Here is a 22,886-nt window from a genome sequence, read left to right as displayed (position 1 = left end):
GGCTCACTGCAACCTCCGCCTCCTGGGTTCAGGCAATTCTCCTGCCTCAGCCTCCTGAGTAGCTGGGATTACAGGCATGCGCCACCATGCCCAGCTAATATTTTGTATTTTTAGTAGAGACGGAATTTCACCATGTTGACCAGGATGGTCTCAATCTCTTGACCTCGTGATCCACCCGCCTCGGCCTCCCAAAGTGCTGGGATTACAGGCGTGAGCCACCGTGCCTGGCCCAACAATTTTCAATAATGGCATTTTCAGAAGCCTGGACAGGAACAGCAGTGGGTGAGCCAGAGTGACTCAGGGCTGCTGGTAAAGCCCCAGGCCACATCCCACTCGGCCCTGCTGATGCCAACGTGCTACTGAGGACCAGACAGGATGACATGTACCTGTCCTCCAAATTCTGGAAAGGGCCATCAGGTCTGATCATCACAGCCACCCTGGGCTATGCCCTTGAGTCTCGCTTCCCTAAAGAGATACTAGTAACTTTCTGGAATGCAGGGAACATGGAGAGGCTGGGTGAGGTGGCTTATGCCTGTAATCCCAGCACTTTTGAGAGGCAGAGGCAGGCAGATCATCTGAGGTCAGGAGTTTGAGACCAGCCTGGTCAACATGGTGAAACCCCATCTCTATTAAAAATATAAAATTAGCCGGGTGTGGTGGTATGTGCCTGTAATCCCAGCATCTTGGGAGGCTGAGACAGGAGAATCACTTGAACCCGGGAGGCAAAGGTTGCAGTGAGCCGAGATTGCGCCACTGTACTCCAGCCTTGGGTGACAGGGCAAGACTCCGTCTCAAAGAAAAAAAAGAGAATATGGTGGCATTGAGAGGAAAATACTGATGTCATCTAGGCAAGTCCCCTTTACATGAGTTCCGTGGCTCCAGCAGGCATGTCAGCCTCCCCTTAAATGCTGCTGGGGGTGGAGGGCCACCCAGACGCCCTAGCAAACACATATTTCATTCTGGAGCAATTTGCAATGCTGAGCAATGCTTTCTAAGTTTCTCCCTGTAATTTAAGCCCTTTGAGGGTCCTTATTCTACTCTCCAGAGTGGCTGGGGAATGTTAGGCCAAGGAGGCAGCTTTCAGGAATTTGTTAGCCTGGTTGAGTAGGGAAGGAATTTTTTTTTAACCTGGGGTAAATATCTCAGCTATGATTTTGGACTGAGTGGTCTAGAAAGGAGGGGGACACAGGTTTTTCAAGCCAAGAGATCTGTTTACAAAGATGCATCTAGCACCACATAATTAATAGTAAATAGCAGCTAAGGCCTGACTGCTCCGTATGTGCTAGGTGCTGTTCTAGAAGCATTATGTGTATCGACTAGTTCAATCCTTCCTATAACCCTGTGATGCACGATGCTAGTATTATACCTATTTTATGAATGAGTTACTTAAGGAGCAGAGCAGTTGAGTAAATTGTTCAAGTTCATAGATTAGCAAGTGGTAAACTTGGGATTCAAATCTAGCCAGGGGCTGAGGCCAGCCCCCTTTCTATTACATTATATGGCCACACACAACAGCAGTGTCCTGGTGCCCACTGTCCTGCTGCCCACAGCCCTGGTCCTGACCCAAAGGCCCTGATCTGTTTCATGTCCAACATTCTGTCTTGATCCTCATCCACCAGGACTTATTTTCTCTCTAGGATTTGTCCCCCGACCCCAATTCCAGACCCTCTATTGCCTTTGCTTCCCATCTTAACTGTGATTCATAAGTTCTTACGCTATTTCTGACTTCTCTGGATAGCAAATACACAGATCACATCATGGATATCAAGTAAATACAGAAAGTTCTATTTCTTACTCATCTCACTCCTGCTTTTCTACCAAGAATCCTAGAAGTTTCCAGAACATGAAAAGGTAGCGCTGACATGCTGGGAGCTTTGCTTAAAGTCATTGTGAAAACGATCTCCATTGCATTTTGTCTAGCTGACAAGCACGCCCACCAGCGCGATGCTACGATGACTCACTGAAGATTTAATACAATGCTCAGTAAGGGCTGACTGCTCTGGGCAGCTTTTCTATAAAAGCCATTTGCACCCGGCCCGAGAGAAGTAAGTAGTCATGGGATAGAGCGCACCAACACCAGCGACATCGAAAGATATTCTAACGTTTTAAGGTTAGGAGCAAGCTCTTATGTGACAAGCACCATAAGGCAGGCTGCTCTGAGCTCCTGACTGGGACTGTCTGGAACCCGCAGCGGTACCTTCACTCCATCCAGTACAGCCTTGATGACTCCCTTCACAGTCGTCACCATCTCCTTGTCTTCTGAGTTCACACCTTCCAGCATCACTTGGTCAGACCAGCGAATGAGGTTGGCCAGACTTTGGTACACTCGGCTATAGCAGGAAGAGAGGGCTGAGCTACAGGGAAGAGAAGAATGGAAAACAAATCTAAAGCACGACCATGGCTTAGCACAGAACCAGCTTCTCGGTGGCTAGGGTGTGCTTTTCCATCTTTCTTTTTGCAAAATCCATACCGCCTTTTAATAAGCAAACTTCTCCCATGAGCCTTTTTCCTTACCTCCAACAAAGATTTTGTGGAGCTTTATATTCTAGTCTGCATTACAAAATTTGTTTCATTTCCCAAATATAACATTACAAAAATTCTACAAAAATAGTTAAGATGCTTTTTCAAGCTTCACATCCTACTACAGGATTCTGTTCACATCTCTCAAGGAGTGCCCCATCTTCCCTCCTTCTAGCTGCTAATCACTAGACTAGGTCCAAGCAGTGCATACTTATTGTTAAGAATTAGAATAAAATCTATTTCAGATGTGCCACAAGGAGCCAACAGTTTGTGGAATTTTAACAGTCATGCGCTCAAACAGGTCTGCAGTTTATTAGAATTCCTCCGTCACAAGCCCAGCTTTGTCATCATCCACACTGTAACCATGAAACGTCAAGAGCACATGAATAAAGTCTATTTTGAGAATAGCAAATCAGGGGCAAGGGGGCCTCTAATAGAGGTGGGGACATGAGGGTGGGAACACAGGTGAGTGTGTTCGTGTGTGTGGCACCACACTACCAGCTACACTGTGATGCCAACACCCACAAACAGAAGCCCCGAGTGCCTCAATCATTGCACAGTAGCAGCTAAATGGAGAATTTCTATATCTTCCACATATTTTTAAATAAATAAAGATAATTTTCCCTAGGAATTATGGAAAGGATTATTTTTCCATTTCAAACATTATGCATTGTAGCAGGTGAGGAATAAAAATATAGAAAATTTATGTGCTGCACTCTACTCCAAAAAACCCCAAAAACCCCAAAATGATGCAGACGTTTAGGAGCCAAAGATGTAACTTTGAGGAAACTATATACTATTGTACGGCATGATTAAAACAGGTTCTAAAAACAAAGCCATTGAAAACAAAAACATGAACCAAACTGCTTTAATGAGAAGCTCTTCAGAATCAGGCAAGGAGGAAACAATTTTTGCAAGGGATCTAAAGTTTCCATTTAGCCAGGCGTTCCCTCTGCATGTTCCAACAGGAGAAAGGGGTCGGCAGGAATGAAAGCAAACTTCTCAAGTCCCATCAGAAACAAACAAACATTCCCAAAGGAGCCCTGGGAAAGCCAGGATTGGGCTGTTTCAGGAGACAATACGGGTGAAAAGCATTTGTTGTTGGAACTTTTCTCTTAGGAAAGAGGATGGAGGGGGAAAACAAAGCCTGCAGTCTCTCCTGGGGTTGGACCAGGGCTGACCTCAACCTGCAGAGGAATGTGCTTCTACAGCTGGACCTCGCTCTGCTTCCCGCAAGGCCAGGTGAGGCCTCTTGAAAGCAGCCTGCTGCCTTCCCCTGATGTGCTGTTGGAGGATTCCACTGAAGAAAGCATCTCACTGTTACAGGGCTGGCAACAGCGGGGTGAGAGTGGGGAAACACTTTCATTCACTACTTCCTTCCTACTTGCACTGGATGCTAATGTTTCCCTGAAGGTGCTGGAATTATGTCCAGCCTTCCCGTCATTAGCTTAGAAGTAGAATATTTCTGTGTCAAGGGGCTAAGAAAAGAAAGAAGGAGGGTTGAGGACTATAAAAATGCCACCTGGGGCGCAGCTGCTGGCTTGTTTCCACAACGGAGCAAAGCCCCCGGTGTGTGAAGACTGTGACTCTTGCTCTCACATGGGCCTTCGGGTGGTGCCTCACCCAGGAGAATCCTCCATTCACAGCTCAAGCTAAGAGCCAGCTGCTTGTTTGAGGTCAGCTTATCACTGTCCCAGGAACCCAGGTTAGGGCAGCAAAGGGCCTGCTTGCGAGGACGCGCACCGCCTAAGAAACAGGAAAGGATCTTCCAGCTCACAAACTGCACTTAGGGAGGAAAGAGAGAATGCAAAGCATTTAAAACGAGCATCTGAGGAAGTCTTTCCAATCACTGCAGGAGATCAAAAAACTACCACCACGGCCAGGCGTGGTGGCTCAAGCCTGTAATCCCAGCACTTTGGGAGGCCGAGGCGGGTGAATCACGAGGTCAAGAGATCGAGACCATCCTGGTCAACACGGTGAAACCCCGTCTCTACTAAAACTACAAAAAATTAGCTGGGCATGGTGGCGCGTGCCTGTAATCCCAGCTACTCAGGAAGCTGAGGCAGGAGAATTGCCTGAACCCAAGAGGTGGAGGTTGCGGTGAGCCGAGATCGCGCCATTGCACTCTAGCCTGGGTAACAGGAGTGAAACTCCGTCCCAAAAAAAAAAAAAAAAAAAAAAAAAAAAAACCCCCCCAAAAAAAAAAAAAAAAAAAAAAAAAAAAAAACTGCCACCACTAGCCTGGAAGAATTTAAGAAGGAAAATCCCTTCAATGGGATTAAAGGACTACCAGAAAACAAACCATATTTCACAGATCCTTACAGCCACACCCCAGCACTTCCCATTTTCTCCTCTAGGAAATAGTTATAGACATTCAATGTCAATTAAGAGCCACCCCTCAACAGACAAAAAAATACCCTGCCATTATCATGTGACTTGACCAATTCTCACCCAGGGTTTGCAGGTGACCCGCAGGCAGAGCCCTGGCTCCGGGAAGCAACACTCCTAGCAGCAACATACTCTGGGTGTGAGGGTCCAGGGGACACTATCCTGGACTCTCCCAAAGAGGCTCAGTGCCTGAGGGTGCAGGGTGAAGTGATCAGTCCCCTCTTCCCACTGTTCCCCGTCTCGGCCACGCTCTAGGACGTATACCCTCTGCCCACGAGGGCCGCCTTCCCCTCCCTGGGACACACCAGGCCCAGTGGCCTCAGTTCCTTTCTCTTGTTCTCCTGCCTCCACTGCCAATCCAATTACTGCCTTTCCCTCAGGTCGGGCTCCAGTAACTACTCATCCAGGAGGTTTCATTAGACCAACTCCTACACCCGTTAACTCCCCCTTCCTCAAATTCCAACAGAGCTTCCTCTCTGTACCATAAAATAAGTGCTTTATCATAGAAAAGAGGGAGGTGATTTGTTTCAACTAGGCTTCAACTCTTCCAAGGTAGAGACCACCACCTGAAACTAGGTCCACAAGAACATTTTCTACAAGGCCACCTACATATCTCACCACCGCAGGATGTCAGGCACATTCGCTCCCAGGAGCCCAGCACTGAACCCTTCTACAAGCTGTTGCTGGACTGACTCTGGGAAAGACACAGTGAAGACAGGCACGCCCTGCTCCATCCCCCTCACCAACCAGCACCAACGAGCTTCTGGCTAGAAGGCCACAATCTCCACGGGTCAGCTGAAACTCCAGGGTGGAAGCCCCAGGGCAGAGAGTTTCTTATAAATAAAGACACTATTTGCTTTATCCCCCAGAAGAAGAAAACTATGAACTTCACTGCCAAGTTCTGAAAGCAGTTCATAAAAGCTTAGCCTCATGGGGCTAAATGAACACTAAGTTATCTTGGGGAATTGCGACAGAGAAGCATTTATCCTGAACAGGTACCATGGAAGAAAAACAAAGAATGCGCTAGCCTCTTCAGAAAAAGCTCCTGCTAGGCTTTCATTTAAGATTACATTTGGTACCGCTTTTCTTTTTGTATTTAACAATAAACACAGGACAAGCTGCTAGCTAACCTTTAAGTGGAAAGTGCACTTCAGTAATAAAAGCGTTACCCAACAAAAGCTTCTTGGGGCAAAGGCTGGCTCCATGTCCCCTGTAGAGAGTGCTTGTAATTTTATGTTGCCTCAGCATCTATTTTGAAATATGTTTAGCTTTCTCATGCCAGAAGTAGGGCTCACGAACCCTCAACAAGGTTTCTAACACTACATCCCACCCGACTGGCTCTAGCTGGTGGCCAGAGACAGAAACGTACAGGTCTTTCTCCCCGCCAGCAGGCTGGCTCCTGGTTTATCTACTGCTCCTTTAAACAGACCAATCGCCTGAGAACTTCAAGTAACCACCTCTTAGTCACAGTCCTCGCCTCTTGAACTCGTGCCTGATTGCTTTAAACCCACCAATTAAAGCTCCCTGCAGGAGGCCTGTTTGGATAAGGCCAGCTTGGACCCAATAACACCAATAACGGCGCTGGTCTGTCGGGTCCCTTCTCTCTCTTCCAGCTTGTGCTTCCTCACCTCAGTGTGTGGCCTCCAGGCTGCTGTGTAATCCCGGAGGTCTACGGTACTAAAAAACTCTTAACTTTTCAGCCTGTAATCCGGCCCCTGACAGTGAAGCCTGCGAAGAGGCTCATACAGGTGGAGGCCCTGCTGGTGATGGGCCTCTGGTGATGACTGGAAACAGTAGCTTCCAGCTGATAGATAATGAAACTCAAAGAGTTTCATTCCAAACAGGCGTCTGCCACACCCAGTGAATGCAGGCTCCGTGTTTTGGAGGTGTCCTGGCTTGACACAGTTACGTGCTGCACTGCCCACGCTCTAACAGAGACTTCCCTACCTACCTCTCTTGACCTAATCATCTAAGCAGCTGGACACTGATAGGATCCAGTGGACATGTTAGGTGACTCAGGGGCATCGGGAGAAATGTATCCAAACCAGTGTGATTACTGCCAATGAGCTAAAGCAAAGAAATGATCACAAACTTACACTGTGGCCACATCCCTAGGGATGGCAGAGATGTGTCCTGGGCTTCAGGAGTAACAGTGACCTCAATTTTGGGATGGCATCAAGGGAGAGCTGTGTGGAAATTGGTCGGGGGAAGGAGGAGGCGTAATGGAGTCCTTTTCCTGACTGTTCCTAGAAACCTTGAGTTTTCAGTGCCCCCGAACCGAGATGCCTCTAAGGCTTCCATTGCTCTGACACAGCCAAGGACTTCAGAGCCACTCACCTGTGCTGAATTCGAGGGTCGCTCTGCACCAGGGGTAAGATGGCCTCCAGCACCTTGCTGGCCGACCCTGGAAGCATCTCCAGTACCTTCTTATCAATTGCCATTTTGTCCACAATGGTCTTAAAGTAGCGCAGGGCACTGACAACTTCCTTCTCTTTCTCCTCCAGCCAGCTCAGGTTCTGAAAGGAGACGTCAAGCACAAGGAGGAGGAGAGAGATGAAAGGGAGCCGTTCTGAAAAAATAAAGGAACGTTTTCTTTAAACCAGCCTGAGCTAGAGAGGAATAGAAAGGCTCTTGCTATAGAAACCAAGCCAGATCATTTTTCTAAGGACTGTAATCAGGAGACAGGCTAGAGCTGAAGGAAGAAGGGGGCTTGGACCAAGAAAGGTCATTCAGAAATTTCTCAATTCCCTTCCCGGACCTTGAGGTCTTAGAAACCACTTCTCCTGTCTATCCTCATCAGCCACACTGACATACCACCACTAACCCCGTTAAGTAGAATGAAGACGAATTTGCTGATGACTTGGAGAAGCAGCAGTCAAGACCCATGGTCCATCTGGGTCCTGTAAATCACATCCAGAAACTCCAGGCTTTTGTTTTGAAGATTTGAGGGACTGTATAAGACTCGTCCAGGGCAGGAGGGGCCGAAACCCATTCCCTCAGGACTCCTCACTAGGTTCCCAGATTGTCCCCGTGAAGCCCCCACTCAAGGAAATGATATGCTACTCACAAAGGGCCTGGAAGCTCCCAGGGCTAGAAGAGGCAGGAAATTCGGGGAGAAAAGGGGGAAAAGCCAGAGCAGATGACAGTGATTCTCAAGATTCAGTCACTACTCATGCAGCGGGTGCTAACAGCACTCATGGGCCCTCTGCTCCTGAGAGAAGCCCACCTGAGAGAAAGAAAATACAGAGCCCTGCACTTTCCAGTGTTGAAGCCACAGCTCCAGGCTTTTCTCCCTGACTACGGGAGGCGCTGGATCCAGTTGGTGGGTCTATACACCCCTTTTGTTCTTCTCTCCAATTTCCCCTTGACTTGCCCTGATGTCAGTGATCCTGGTCTCTGCTGGCTGGCAGGAGGAGGAGGAGGCTCAGAGTAATCTACAGAAATGGAGTCTCTGAACTGTTCTGGTTTGGGAGGCTGTCCTTTAAAAAAAAAGAATAGTGTACGGAATGGATAAAACCCCAAATGGACAATGTACTCAAGCAGTCGATTACATGTCCAGGGCAAATTAGGAGGGGTGTGTATGAGGCAAATAGCCACCTGCAGGCTCTCAGAGGTCCAGAGGATGTAAACAGAAACAACTGAGGGCAGGAAGATCATTTCTAGAAAAAAGTGATTTAAACAATATGCATATACAAACAAATGGTAGAAATTAATAAAAAGTGCTTGTGGTTCTGAACACTAGCTCTTTTCTTCCAAAATAGTGCAGGTTGGCCAGATGCGGTGGCTCACACCTATAATTCCAGCACTTTGGGAGGCCAAGGTGGGTGGATCATTGGAGTCAAGGCCAGGAGTCAAGGCCAGCCTGGGCAAGATACTGAGACCCCGTCTCAATTAAAAAAAATAAAGTTTTAAAAGTGCAGAATATCACTTTAAATATAAAAAAGTTCAACAGTGCGGGCACGTGGCTCAAGCCTGTAATCCCAGCACTTTGGGAGGCCGAGGCGGGTGGATCACGAAGTCAAGAGATCGAGGCCATCCTGGTCAACACGGTGAAACCCCGTCTCTACTAAAAATACAAAAAAATCAGCTGGGCATGGTGGCGCGTGCCTGTAATCCCAGCTACTCAGGAGGCTGAGGCAGGAGAATTGCCTGAACCCAGGAGGCGGAAGTTGCGGTGAGCCGAGATCGTGCCATTGCACTCCAGCCTGGGTAACAAAGAGCGAAACTCTGTCTCAAAAAAAAAAAAAAAAGTTCAACAGTGGAGGCTTTTATTTCATGGGAGCATCAAAAGAAAAATACATAAATGGATGGTAACACCAAGTAAGTAGCTATTTTAGTCAGACAATGTGCAAAAGATCCAGTCATTTCTTTCATCGGGTCTTTTCCAGAAGGCGTCCTACACACCAGAAGATACAATTCTCCGGTGCTGGGGGAAGTGCCCCTTCCTTACCCCTATCCCTGGGTCCTGCACCCTGGCTTTATTTCTCTTTTCACTACCTGACAGATTTGTTTACGTCTGTTTCCAAGAGGCTGGGTGCTTTCTTCTCCACCTCATGGACAAGAGCTCTCTGCTTCATGTCCCCTGCCTGGGGCAGGGAGGAACCTGAGTATGAAGGAGTTCATGGTGCCAGCAGATCAGATGTAGATCAGATGTGCCTAAAGCCACGGTTAGCCAGGCAAGAAGAGGCTATGGCAGTAACACTGCCGCCTTAGCACATCAGAAAGTGTTGGAGGCCAGCAATGATGAAATTTGGTGAGGAACAGGAAACATTTGAAGAAAATGTGTCATCAGGTTTGCTGGGGAGAAAGTGGCTAATCTGAAGATGGGAGGCACTTGAAAGCAGCAAGGCACTTTAGAGCAGAGAGTTTTTCTGTCATTGCAGAGAGATCACATCAGCCATTTAAGAGTCAGGCTGCCCTGGGCTCCTCCTAAAGGAGCCAACAATGTAGCACGGCCAGCCTGCCTTCATTAACTGAGATTCCACTCCCAGAATTAATGGCCTCTGGGTGTTGTGCATTTTCCAGCCCTTCAGCTGTCAAACCAGGCTCCTTGTGAATGCAATAAGCAGTCAGAGTTCACAGCCACACACCCACACTCAGCACTGGTTCAGAGTGGGGACTCCATATTTGGCTTTGCTGAAACTGTCTCGTTGCATAACCTGAGGGCAGGTGTGTTCATCACCTGTGCATCCATCCTGCTGTGGGGGATGGGTTGCCATCATTGGTCCACACAAGCCTGGAAACTAAATGAGGTTGTCTGTGTCTCGGGATGGCTTAGATACAAGGCAAACTCTTGGGCTTTGGGCTTGTCACCCACAAAATGGGGAGAATAACATCTTCCCTGTGTAACTAAAGAGGTATAACTGGGAGGACTGAGTGAGAATGCATATGGGGTAGTTCACAACATTTAACAGGCACTAGAACAACACCGGAGACCATATACCTGCCAATAACAAAAAACAAAGAAAGAGGACCTAGGATGGAAACATCTGAAAGTGGAGAAAAGCCAGATCACAGCTGTCACTCACTGGGGACATCAAGGCACCCACTGTGCTAGGTATTTTATGTAGGCTGTTTTGTTTAAAGGTTACAACCATCCTGTTAAGTGGATACTATTATTTCACAGGTGGGGAAACTGAGACTTGGCGGGATGCGGGGGAGGTTAAGCAACTTGCCCAAGGCCACACAGCGGTAGGGACAGAAATGGAATTTGAACTTGGTTTATCTGAGTCCAGAGCCTGGAGAGATGGAGAGAAGAAAGAAAGACCAGATCAGAAATGTGCTGAAATAAAAAAGTTTACTTGAGATCCCCTGGTCTAAAGATCTCATTTAACATACGAGTAAAATAAGACCCAGATGGCAGAGGTGGACAGAAAACCCCCATTGCCTTTTCCGCCCCGTGGGCCATGCTCATTCTGATGCCCAGGCTGTGGCTCCACAGCCATGTGCTGCCACAGAAGACGGGGGAGAGGGTGAGGAAAACTGGTCCTCCTCTCCAGATACTTCTCTCCCCACAGCTGAGCAGTGTCTGGGACATCCCAACTTGCCCTGTTACTCCTTGTCCCATCTGCAGCCCTGGTGCCACCCTTCTCCACAGTAATGCAAGCTTCATTTCCATGCTATAGGACAGTGTACCATGAAAATTTGGGTTAAGCCGGGGAGTGAGCAGGAGGGCAAGTCACAATCAGTATAATAAAAAACTATAATTGCAGTATTTAAAAAAAAAAAGGCAATGCAACATTATTCCTCTCCATTAGACCAGAACAGTGAGGCCTAGTAAGAAGAGAACTCCAAATCACTAGCTGCCACCAGGCTGTCCGGCAGCATCTCCCTGCTTCTATTTCATCCTCAGATCTGAAGAGCTGAAAGGGAAAGGCTTTGAGTGAGCCCTTGGATCCAACCTCTGTCCAAATGCCCTCAGAGATGGGGCACTGACACGTCCCAGGGCCCCCTGCTCACTGCTAATTGTAATTATACCTTTGGACTCCCAGTATGTGGCGAAATTTTCTCTACCACTTTAACACTGCAGCTCACTGCTAGATTTGTTAAAAGGTTGCAAAAGAGTTTAGAAGTTCATCGCAATGTACTTTGAACTTTTAAATTCACTAAGAAGATGCAAGAGACTGCTAATATGGAATCAGTCTGGGAAGACAACAGAAGACAGTGAGGAAAACAGATTTTGATTAAGAAAATGTGCACCAGGGCCAACACTGTCTGCACAGTGGGAATAATAAAAGCTTCCCCACACAGTTATGGTGAGGAGTAAGTAAGACAGTATGTGTGAAACCACCCAGGACAGGGCTGGGGCCAGGAGGACCCCTCGGCAAGTGGTAGCGAATCTGAATCTGTACTTTCATCTCCTGGCACTTCCATTTCCCTCATATTTGAACAGGGAAAACCAGGCATATGACCTGAAGTAAAATAAGAATGGATGTGGTCACTTCCAAAGTGGTAAGCGAGCTAACGAATAATAAACGAGGGCAGCAGATGACAGACCCACTGCAAGTTTTCTTGGACATAATCCTCTAAGTTCACATGCTCTGGCAGGTTTCTCAATGCTTCTGGTTCTGTCCATGGGCCTCCAGGAAGCCAGAGGTTTGCATTTACTTGTCCCATGCAGGTGGCTTGGGACAGAGCAGAGTCATCCAACCATTCCTAATGGGCAATGAGCAAAAAGGGGATAACATTCCTCCTTGGGTGAAGATCACACCTACAGCTCCTTGCTACAGAATAGGTTTCTCAGCCTTGGCACTACTGACATTTTGGGGCAGAGAGTTCTTTGTTGTGGGGGAGCTGTCCTGTGTATTGCAGGATGTTTAGCAGCCTCCCAACCCCGACCCACTAGCAGCCAATGACATCTGCTTTGCCTTCCTATGGCAACAACCAAAAATGTCTCCAAACATTGCCAAATGGCCCCTGGGGTTTATAGGCACCCCATTAAATAAGGGGTACATTAGCACTGAATTTTTCTCCATGACCTCTTCGAAAAATAAATAAAGAGAAAATCCCGGCTGGGTGCGGTGGCTCATGCCTGTAACCTCGGCACTTTCAGAGGATGAGACGGGCAGATCACTTGAGATCAGGAATTCGAGACCAGCCTGTCCAACATGGCAAAACCCCGTCTCTACTAAAAATGCAAAAATTAGCTGGGTGTGGTGGTGGGTGCCTGTAGTCCCAGCTACTCGGGAGGCTGAGGCGGGAGAATCGCTTGAGCCTGGGAGGCGGAGGTTGCAGTGAGCTGAGATTGCACCACCGCACTCTAGCCTGGGCGACAGAGTGAGACTCTGTCTCAAAATAAACAACAACAACAACAACAAACCCCACAAAAAACCAACAATAACAATAACAACAAAAGGGGAGGAGGGAATCTCAAGAATTGAGCGGCTGAACAGTTTCATATCAGAGTTCACCAGCAGAACAAAGTCGTTAGTAAATCATTTTACTCTAAACTGCCTGGACTAGTGTTGGATGACAATTACACTCTCCGTGTAGTTAATACTCAACTCAGCTGTAAGAGGTTACTAAACAGATTGTAATAAAAAATAACTGTGGCACAGACCAGATCTACTGTATTACCCTTCTTCAATCTGGAATTCTGATCAATCTGGCAAACACTGACTATTCCCCTCTTGCTTGTCAGCCACCTTTTGTTAAAAGAGGGGGCAGGAAAAGCTATTTTTGAAAAAAAGACTTTTAGATTTAAGATCTTTATTTTCCTCCACTTTTACTAAAATTGTAAGATATTATGCTGGTCAACATAAAAACCAAAAATGGTTGAATTGAAAAATTCAAGAATTATATATTTAAATAACAGGCTAGCGTTTACAGGCTGCATCAAATTGATGGCTGTGATGGTAGTTCTGCTACATATAAATTATACTTCAGATGATCACTAAAGAATTCAGAATATCTGTCTACAAGGTTTGTTTTATTACATTGCTAAGTTTATTTTTGCTTTATTTATTAATTTTTTGGAGATGGAGTCTCACTCTGTTATCCAGGCTGGAGGGCAGTGGCGTGATCTTGGCTCACTGCAACCTCCGCCTCCCGGGTTCAAGTGATTCTCCTGCCTCAGCCTCCTGAGTAGCTGGGACTACAGGCGTCTGCCACCATGCCTGGGTAATTTTGTGTGTGTGTGTGTGTGTATTTTTAGTAGAGATGGAGTTTTGTCATGTTGGCCAGGCTGGTCTCGAGCTCCTGACCTCAGGTGATCCACCCGCCTTGGCCTCCCAAAGCGCTGGGATTACAGGTGTGAACCACTGCACCTGGCCTAGTTTTATTTTTACGTAATGAGTTGGGATTAATAATTAAATTTGTGAGATAAAAATTCTGTCTTTCATAAGGAGGAAATGTAGCATCTCGAGAATTCAGACTCTGACACTGGGTAGCCTGCATTCAAATCTTGACTTCACCACCTTTTTGCTGTGTGACTTTGGATAAATCCTTAATATTTCTATAAATCCAGTTTCTTTTTTGGCAAAATAAGATTTCACACATCAGGGTTGCTATGAAGATAAGTCAGAGGACACGTGTAAAGCACTCAGCACTGGGTCAAGAAAAGGCTCCATAAATATTAGGGACACAGGTGTCCGTGGCTCTGAAGGGCACTTGGTTATGTGGTCTCACTGCACTCCAGCAGCCTTGCAAGATGGCTAAGAAAGCACTCTAAGGCTTCAGAAGCCTTTCCCCTTCTAAACTATTCAGATCATCTTAGCAATTCAAGGAACAGCTGGTCCTGAGATGAGACTCGCCCACATCGCCCGGAACCCGTTGGACCCAAGCAGCACACCCAAACCAACCCCAGAAAGAATCCCTGAGCTTTTGCCACAAAGCTCCCTCCAAAGATCATGGGACCTTGCATAAACTCTCACTTTTATCCAAGGTCCCTTGGATTCTTTCCTGAACAACAGCCCACGGTCACCACCCAGTTGAACATAATAATAGTGCAATAGATTTTTTTTCCATCCCCAAAACCATGGACCAGGATTCTGCAGTAGAAGGCAAGGCAAACCCAATTGTTCTTAATGTTACACTGACCTTCTGCCTTTGAGACCTGGAAGCCACAGCACTGGTGGACATAAATTCTACTGCCTGCTGCTCCAGATCCAAGGGGAGAGGGTAGCCCTCTGGTAGAAATCTGTCTGTTGCCTCCTGGAAGAGAGGAAACCTGGATTCCTACAGAGCTTGAAATGGCTGTTTGAGGCTGAAGGGAGGGGTTGATGAAAATCAATAGCTGTTTCAACATTATCTGGCTCGACTGGCCCTGCTGAGGCCACTAACTCTTGAGGACATCTTTGGCTAGGTCTCAAGGGGTTTGCACATTTCAGAACACAGGCCCTAAAGCTGAATGATGGATGTTCTGGACATCACAAAGTTCCCTGTGTTTGAGTGTGCACCAAGGCAACACAGGGAACTGCAGGGCAGGGAAGCAGCAGCCTGGGGTGTGAACATGATGTGCTGAGCTGTTTTAAATGCCCAGAGGATGACACAGCTGGAAAAGGAGAACTGTCCTAGCCAACTGAGCTTGGCTGACTAACATGGCAAGCACTCACCATCCTAATGGTTCTTATTTTATAAGGACACCAAAGGTCCTGCCCATGGAACACTACAAAGTAGGTATGATGCACTGAAAGCTGAATCCCCAGGGAGGGAACATACAAATCACACACACTCACACCGCTCGAAGCAGGTGAGGCCAGGAGAACACCTAGTGAGAGTCAGCTTACTTTGTTCACAGGCTTCTCTGGAATCTTAACGGACACCTCAGCTGGTTTTCCCTTCTTCGATGGTGTTCTCTTGATTTTGGGTGAGTGGAATTTGTCCATCAGCTTCATGGTGAAGGAAGAGAGATGAGAACGCTGAGAGTCTGAAAACAAAGAGGGTACTGACTGTTAGACAGGAGTGGGAAGAAGCTACGGTTCGTGGACCTTTTTTTTTTTTTTTTTTGATGGAGTCTCACTCTGTCACCAGGCTGGAGGGCAGTGGTGTGATCTCAGCTCGCTGCAATCTCCGCCTCTCGGGTTCAAGTGATTCTCCTGCCTCAGCCTCCTGAGTAGCTGGGACTACAGGCACGTGCCACCACGCCCAGCTAATTTTTGTACTTTTAGTAGAGACAGGGTTTCACCATGTTGGTCAGGATGATCTTGATCACCTGATCTCGTCATCTGCCCACCTCTGCCTCCTAAAAAGTGCTGGATTACAGGTGTGAGCCACCGCGCAGGGCCCATTGACCATTTGTGGAAATGAGCAATGTCCCCAAACCCATTTTTTTTCTTGGCTGTTCAGAGTTTCAAAGGAAGGGACATATGGATCCATTACAAAACATTTCTGCTTATATGCATCAAGTTTTGCAATTTTCAGCAAGGTTGGGTTGCTGAGAATTGTGGAAATCAAAGGCAGTCCAAATAAATATGGAAAGAAAACTTGCAAATATTCCCGTGTCCTTAAAGAGTTTGCGTGATGATCTAACCAACACCCAAGGGGGCTGGCTAAGAAGAAAGAACACCCAGTCAAATCATAGTTGTGCAGGATGTGAGAACTGGAAAGGAAACACCCCCTCCCCCCCTTTTTTTTTGAGATGGAGTTTTGCTCTTATTGCCCAGGCTGGAGTGCAATGGCGCAATCGTGGCTCACCGCAACCTGTGAGGAAGGCCCTTTTGGATCAACCTCTTCATTCTTTAATTTAGAAACTGCAACAAGTGACATGTGCAAGGCTCCAGAGTTGGCCACGGTGACTGAACTAGAAGTAAGGTGTTTAAAACCCTCTGGGCCGTGGTAAAAGACTGAATGACTTGCCCCAAAGATCAGGAATTAAGACTAGGACATCTGTTCTCACCACTCCTATTTGACATCGAACTGGATCAGACCTAGGAAGAGTTAAAACTGTAAACCTCGCTGAAAAAAAACAGGAGTTTTGTGACCTTGAATTTGACTATGTTTTCTTAGATACAAAACCAAAAGCACAAGTGACAAAATAAAAAATAGAAAGTTGAACTTTATCAAAATTAACAACTTTTGAACTGCAAATACTACTACTAAAAAAGTGAACAAATCCACAGGATGCAAGAAAACACAGTCATGCATTGCTCAAGGACAGGAATAAGCTCTAAGAAATGCATCATTAGGCGACTTGGTTGTACAAACGTCACAGAGACTCAAATGAACCTAGATGGGATAGCCTACTACACACCTAGGCTATATGGTATAGCCCACTACTCCTGGGCTACACACCTGTACAGCATGGCACTGTACTGAGTACTGCAGACAATTGTACTACAATGGTAAGTATTTGTGTATCCAACCATACCAAAATGTAGAAAAAGTACAGTAAAAATACGGTATAAAAGATAAAAATTCTGCCTGTGAAGGGCACTATCATGAACGGAGGCTGCAGGTCTAGAAGCTGCTCTGAGCGTATCAGCGAGTGAATGTGAAGGTCTGACACAACTCTACGCCAAGGTAAACTTCATAACTATGGTACATTTAACCTATACTCAATGGATTTTTAAAATTTTCTTTATTACTAAGTTAACCTTAGTTTACCGTAACTTTTTTACTTTATAAACTTTTAATTTTTTAAAAACATTTTTATTCTTTTGTAATAGCTTAAAATAGACACACATACTACAGCTGTATAAAATATTTTTCATTTCTTTTTTTGAGAGAGGGTGTCACTCTACTGCTAAGACTAGAGTGCAGTGGGTGATCACAGCTCACTGTAGCCTTGAATTCCTGGGGTCAGGCATCTTCCTGCCTCAGCCTCTCGAGCAGCTAGGACTATATGCAAGCACCACAATGCCTGGCTCATTTTTAAACTTTCTGTAGCAATAAGGTTTCATTACATTGTCCAGGTTGGCAAAAATGTTTTTTCTTTATGTCCTTATTCTTTAAGCTTTTTTCTATTTTAAAAATTATTTTTTTACTTTTAAAGCTTTTCATTAAAGACGAAGACAGAAGACGTTAATCAGCCCAGGTCTGCAGGGGCAGGATCATCAGTATCACCGTCCTCCACCTCCCCATCTGTCCCACTGGAAAGTCTTCAGGGCAGTAACATACAAGAAGCTGTCATCTCCTGTAATAACAATGCCCTCTTTTATAACACCACTGAAAGGACTTTTTTGTTTTTATTTGTCTCAAATAATGACAAAAAGGTGGGAGGACTGCTTGAGCCCAGGAGTTAGAGGCTACAGTGAGCAGTGCAATCCAGCCTGGGCAACAGAGTGAGACCCTGTCTCAAAAAAAAAGGTAGTGGGAGGGGGGGCGTTGGGCAAGTTCCCTGAGGACTGTACCTCTCTTATTCACGTCTGTTTTCCCAGTGCTGACATGGTAGCTGGCCCATAGAAGATAATCAGTAAACACATATTCAACAAATGAACAAATCAACCAACAACAAAAATATCCCAGGAAGAAGACGGCTTCTTTTAGTAACAGCAGAAAATACTTGAAATTGGCAGAAAATTAAGGAACAAAACACTGTCCTACGCAATGGAAAAATAAATACCTGGAGTTTAAAAAATAAAAAGCACTCCCTCTGTCAAGTTTTTTTTCAGCCGTTTAGTAGAAAAAAATGAAACAAAACAAACCAAAACAACCCTCAGAATAAATAGCATAGCACCTCGTACTACAGGGCTCTCACTGTGTCTACTATTATTGCACGTGACTTAACAAGGCCAAAGTACGATTCCTTTGTTAAAGACCTTCCAGGTGGCCAGGCAGGATCAGATAAACTATCTACCCTTTCCAAATTACCTAGGCACCCACTGCATTCTGTACCAGAGAGAAAGCCAGGGCCTGACCCGCATTCACATGTGGTCAAACCAAACAGCTTCACAGCTGTGTGCTGGGCAGAGCTGCAAAAAGCCTGTCTTAGTCCCCAAGTGAAGCCACAAATCAACAGGAAGCTGCTGCACCTGGCTAGCTCACCTGGAACAGCTCAACAGGGTCAGGAGGCTCTCAACAGCAGCCCTCCTGTGCCAGCAGTCGTCCCTGGCATTCAGGTAAACTGGGACGGCATGACTTCTCCAGCTCTCCTCTCCCTACCCAAGCAAGGTGGGTCCCATTTACAGTTTATACTTCCTTCTTTATACTTCAACACTTATGTGAACAGTCTAATCCTTCATGTGGTGCTTAAGAGTGTGTGCAGTGGTAGCCAGGCTTGGTGGTATATGCCTGTAGTCCCAGCTACTTGGGAGGCTGAGGCAGGAGGACTGCTTGAGACCAGGATTTCAGGACTGTAGTGTGCTATCATCGTGCCTATGAACAGCCACTAGATACTAGCCTAGGGAACGTAGCAAGAACCCATCTTTCAAAAAAAGTTTTTTAAAGAGGTGTGTGCACTGGAGTCAGAACGCTTGCATTAAAATATTTAGACATCATCTCTCTAAATCTTTCCTTTGTCTGGAAAATGGGTGAGATAACATTATCCTTCTTGAGATGGTTGATGTGATAGAGATTAAATGAGATACTGACTATGGATAATGCAGTAAGGTATTTCACAAAATGCCTGGCACATGGCACCTGCTCAACACAAGGAGCTTGGGGGCAAAGCAAGGTTCATCAATTTCTAATTCTTATTTCCCAACTGCTTCCAGAACTTCATCCAGTTATTCTGCAGCATTGAATATTTAACTCACTATCCTGAGTAAATGAGGACCTTATAAATGCCCACTCTTCTCTTCATTTGGCACTGAACCAGAAGTCTCCATCTGGTCTTTAGCCTATTACTCTATTTCCCTCTTTGGTTTAACTTGCCTCCTTGCATATGGATCCTACTGCTGTCTCCACCCCATGTCTTCTGATAACGGCCCCACAGTGTCCTCTTCCCTCACCAGGCAGGTTCCCAAGTCAGATGGGCTGTCAGAGCAATTTTCTAATCCATGCAACTTCTACGCTGGTAAGTAAGCCCAAAAGCAGGGAAAGCAGACACAAATGGGGAAGTTTGGGCAGGATGCACGGGTTCTCTGGTGGTCAAAGATCTTCAGGCTGGGTGAGCCAACTTCCGCTTTCTCCACTGTCTGCTGACCTGAGATGCTGTCTGGGCAAGCATGGGGCTGAGAAGCTGGCAAGATTCACAACTGCACCATCACGATCAGGGTGGAACTAGGGTAGACAACTGAGGTTTGGAGGTCGATCACCAAACAACCCTTTCAAGTTCATGCAAGGGCAGGGACCAATTAAGGGCACCTCTGCCTATGGGTTGTTGAGGGAACTCAGGTTTATTACTGCACTCACAATTCTAGTCTGCCTTGGGCACAGCTGGGAAACCACGTCAGCACCTACCAATAAATCTCCCTCCTCAGGGTGTCAGCCTCACAACAGCCAGGTCTAGCACAAGAAGCCATAAATCAGAGAGAGAGAAGACATTCTTTCAAATGACAACCAACCTTCTCAGCGATGGAAATCAAGGACAGCACTAACTAGAACAGTGTTTGTCACCTTCTTCTTGAAACCTTGGGTTAGCAGCACAGGCTTCAGGTGATTTTCAAGGTCATTCACACTATGCCTCTGAGTGTTGAGGAGGTTCTTTAGTGCCTTGTGATAGCAGGGTGGTAGGAAACAACAGGTGACCTCACATGAACACTGCTGTTAGGGCAATCTTAACAACGGCTCGAGACACACAGACAGATAGACGCAGTCTCCCTGCCCCAACCATCTCGGGTGGAGGGGGATTCGAAGGGAGTGCTCCCACGTGACCCCAGCGTCTCAGGCAGTGTCACCGACCACTCTCTTGCTATTCTCCTGCTTTTCACACTTAGGGAGTTACACTGCAGATATGCGCCTTTTTAGTAATTCTCTAGAACTGAAATTAAAACAAAACATGTAACAATTTCATGCAAATACATATACAAGTTATAGAGAATGAATAAAATCCATGCATCCACCATCTGGCCTATCAAACAGAACTTTCTGCAGCAATGGAGGTGGCTGGTACCTGCACTGTTTAACAAAACACACTGGTGGCTACTGAGGCCTGATTGTGGCTGCTGTGGCTGAGGCACCAAACTGTGAGTTAACTGTGTAATTTAAACAGTCCCCGGAGCTGATGACTGGCATACTGGCACATAGTGCCACTCGAGAAGCAGCTGGATTCCACTGGTGCCACCATGTGCTCCTCTGCAGCCACATCGCTTCCCTATGGGCAGCCCGACTCTGACTTTTGGACTCACCATCCCTTACTTTTCAGGATAGTTTATATTGACATTTACACTGTAATTCCTAAGTTTGTGAACTTTACATAAGTGATGGCATATTGTAAAGATTCTCACGCTCTTGCTTTTTCTACTCAATAGCAGGCAGTGCTTTCGTTTTCAATACTGAGAAATTCTGTAGATTTCATAATCCCAACTTTATTTATCTGCTCTCCTGTCAGTGGACAGTGGGTTGCTTCCAGCATTTTTGCTTTCATAAACAATGCTGCTCATACGTGTCTCATATATGTCTCCTGGAACACATGCCAAGAGTCCTCTAAGAGCAGAATTGCTGAAATGTAGGGCATATGCCACATTTATTCTTACAGATATTACAAAACGATTCTCCCAAGTGGCTCTCCCACTTTCTAGTCCCACTAGCAAAGTTAGGAGAGTCCAAATTACTCCATATTCCTCCCAGCACCTGGGGCTGCCAGACACTTACACTTTCCCATATGGCCATGTCTAAGCAAGGACACAAAAGTCCTGCTTCACCTGGAAATGCCATAAGCTGGTGTATTTTATTGTGATCTATTCAATCTGTGAGAGCAACTTCCAGTTCACCTGAACTTAGGAACATGAGCCCTCAGACTCTTGCTCTATGTGGCACTTACCCCAAGGTCAGAGACTCCCAATGACTAATCTGCTAGTCATTTCTTCCAGAGGAAGGGTGACTTACATGAACTCACAATTTCTGTATAAACGACTGTGATGTTACCAACAGGGGCCAGTTTCTTGGGCAACCATCGCAGGCTGCAGATCTGGCTGTCAGATGGATGTCCTTCTCTACCGAGAGAAAGAGGATGGGCTGGAGGAGAGGATGTAGCCTGCTCACAGAATCATGTCTCAACAGAAAACCAAACAGAACAAAAATACACCAAAGCCAACCCAATTTCTTCCAAAGTGGTCTGCCAAGTGCCAACATTTCATTCTTAGATTTTTAACTTGCCCCTCGGCCAGGCTGAACGATGGTCTCTGCCTGTTGCTGACAAATGTGGCTATCACCTGGCCTTCTTTCTGTGTCACTTGTAGCAGCAGCTGGGATCCCAACTTAGCAGTGGTTTCTGTCTCAGCTTAATCTCTCACCAGGGATGGGGGTGGGTCTCTAAACATCAACCACACACGGGATCACAACATCAAGAGCAAGGGGGACAACTTTGAGAAACGCTGTGGCTGCTGATTTCTCATTCCCTGTGTTATACTGGGCTCAGAAGTAGAGCAATGGGAAGGATTTAGAGATCACTTACTTAACCCACCGTCTCCATTTTCCAAACGCATAAGAAGAACAAATGGAGTGGTGGTGTGATTGGGGACATTAGGAAGGGCTTTCCTAAAGATGAGGATTTCAGATTTTTTAAAAGTTCACTTGTCTAGGATTTTGTGGACTGCAATATAAAGATGGAGACAGAGGGCTGTGGGCATGGCAGGCAGCACAGTTGAAGTCTGTGTTTTTTGGTGTTTTTGTTTTGTTTTAAATCTATTTATTTTATCTTGAGATCAGGTTATGAGACTGGCTAATTTTTATATTTTTGGTAGAGACAGGGTTTGGCCATGTTGCCTAGGTTGGTCTTGAACTCGTGGGCTCAATTGATCCTCCTGCCTTAGCCTCCCAAAGTGCTGAGACTACAGGCGTGAGCCATCACGCCAGGCCTGTGTGTCTTTGTTTTAACTTGAGCCCAGCCACTAACCTGGGCAAGCTTTTCACCTGAGCCTTCGGTTCCTCACCTAGAGAAAAGGCACAGCCACAGACCCAGCTCCTTCCCCAGGTTGATGGGGATTAAACACGACCGGTGCGTAAAGCGTGTAGCCAAGGACCTGCTATACAGCAAATACTTAATAAATGGCAGCTACTACTGTCATGTGATAACCTCACCAGGTCTCTGCCAACACTTAAAAAGGCAAAAGCTAAAAATAACCCCAGTCTAGTCAAGCCAAAAGCAACCTGGAGTTATATTTTTCTAACGACTTTCACATTAAAAAGATCCTCGGTCTTACTTAATACAGAACTATTCCTGTTAAAACAGAGGCAAAACAATATTTGAAGTTTTGCAATTCCAAAGGGTCTTTTGCCATGAACATCCGTTCCTACTCCCCAATTGTTCACGAAGTCTGCTGGATATTTATGACACTGCTAATGGAAATATTAAGCCTATCTTTAAAAAAAATTTTCAATCTCATTATAAAAATCCAAGCATTGTAAAAACATATAATGTAGAAGGTAAAAATTTCTCATAACTCCACATACAGTAGAACTATTTTTTTCACTTTTTTTTTTTTTTTTTTTTTTTTTTT

At 46.0% G+C, this 22,886-nt stretch overlaps 1 protein-coding gene across 12 annotated transcripts in view; it reads right to left on the bottom strand.

Moving 5' to 3' along the window:
• The window catches only part of RAPGEF1 (Rap guanine nucleotide exchange factor 1), a 155,886-nt gene that overhangs the window by 55,978 nt on the left and 77,022 nt on the right, over positions 1–22,886 (bottom strand). For 8 of the 12 annotated variants that reach the window (XM_017499016.2, XM_037728036.1, XM_017499033.2 and 5 more), the window contains 4 exons: positions 15,135–15,274; positions 14,446–14,559; positions 7,246–7,424; positions 2,198–2,354 (listed from right to left, as the gene is read on the bottom strand). In XM_017499016.2, the coding sequence (XP_017354505.1) occupies positions 2,198–2,354; positions 7,246–7,424; positions 14,446–14,559; positions 15,135–15,274 (590 nt within the window). The remainder of the gene's footprint in view (positions 1–2,197; positions 2,355–7,245; positions 7,425–14,445; positions 14,560–15,134; positions 15,275–22,886) is intronic. The other 4 variants (XM_017499023.1, XM_037728039.1, XM_017499019.2 and 1 more) reach the window with 1 other exon arrangement.

Source organism: Cebus imitator, unplaced genomic scaffold (assembly GCF_001604975.1).
Source record: "Cebus imitator isolate Cc_AM_T3 unplaced genomic scaffold, Cebus_imitator-1.0 Scaffold254, whole genome shotgun sequence".
Taxonomy (NCBI): Eukaryota; Metazoa; Chordata; class Mammalia; order Primates; family Cebidae; genus Cebus; species Cebus imitator.
This window is presented reverse-complemented; position numbering and strand designations above follow the sequence as displayed.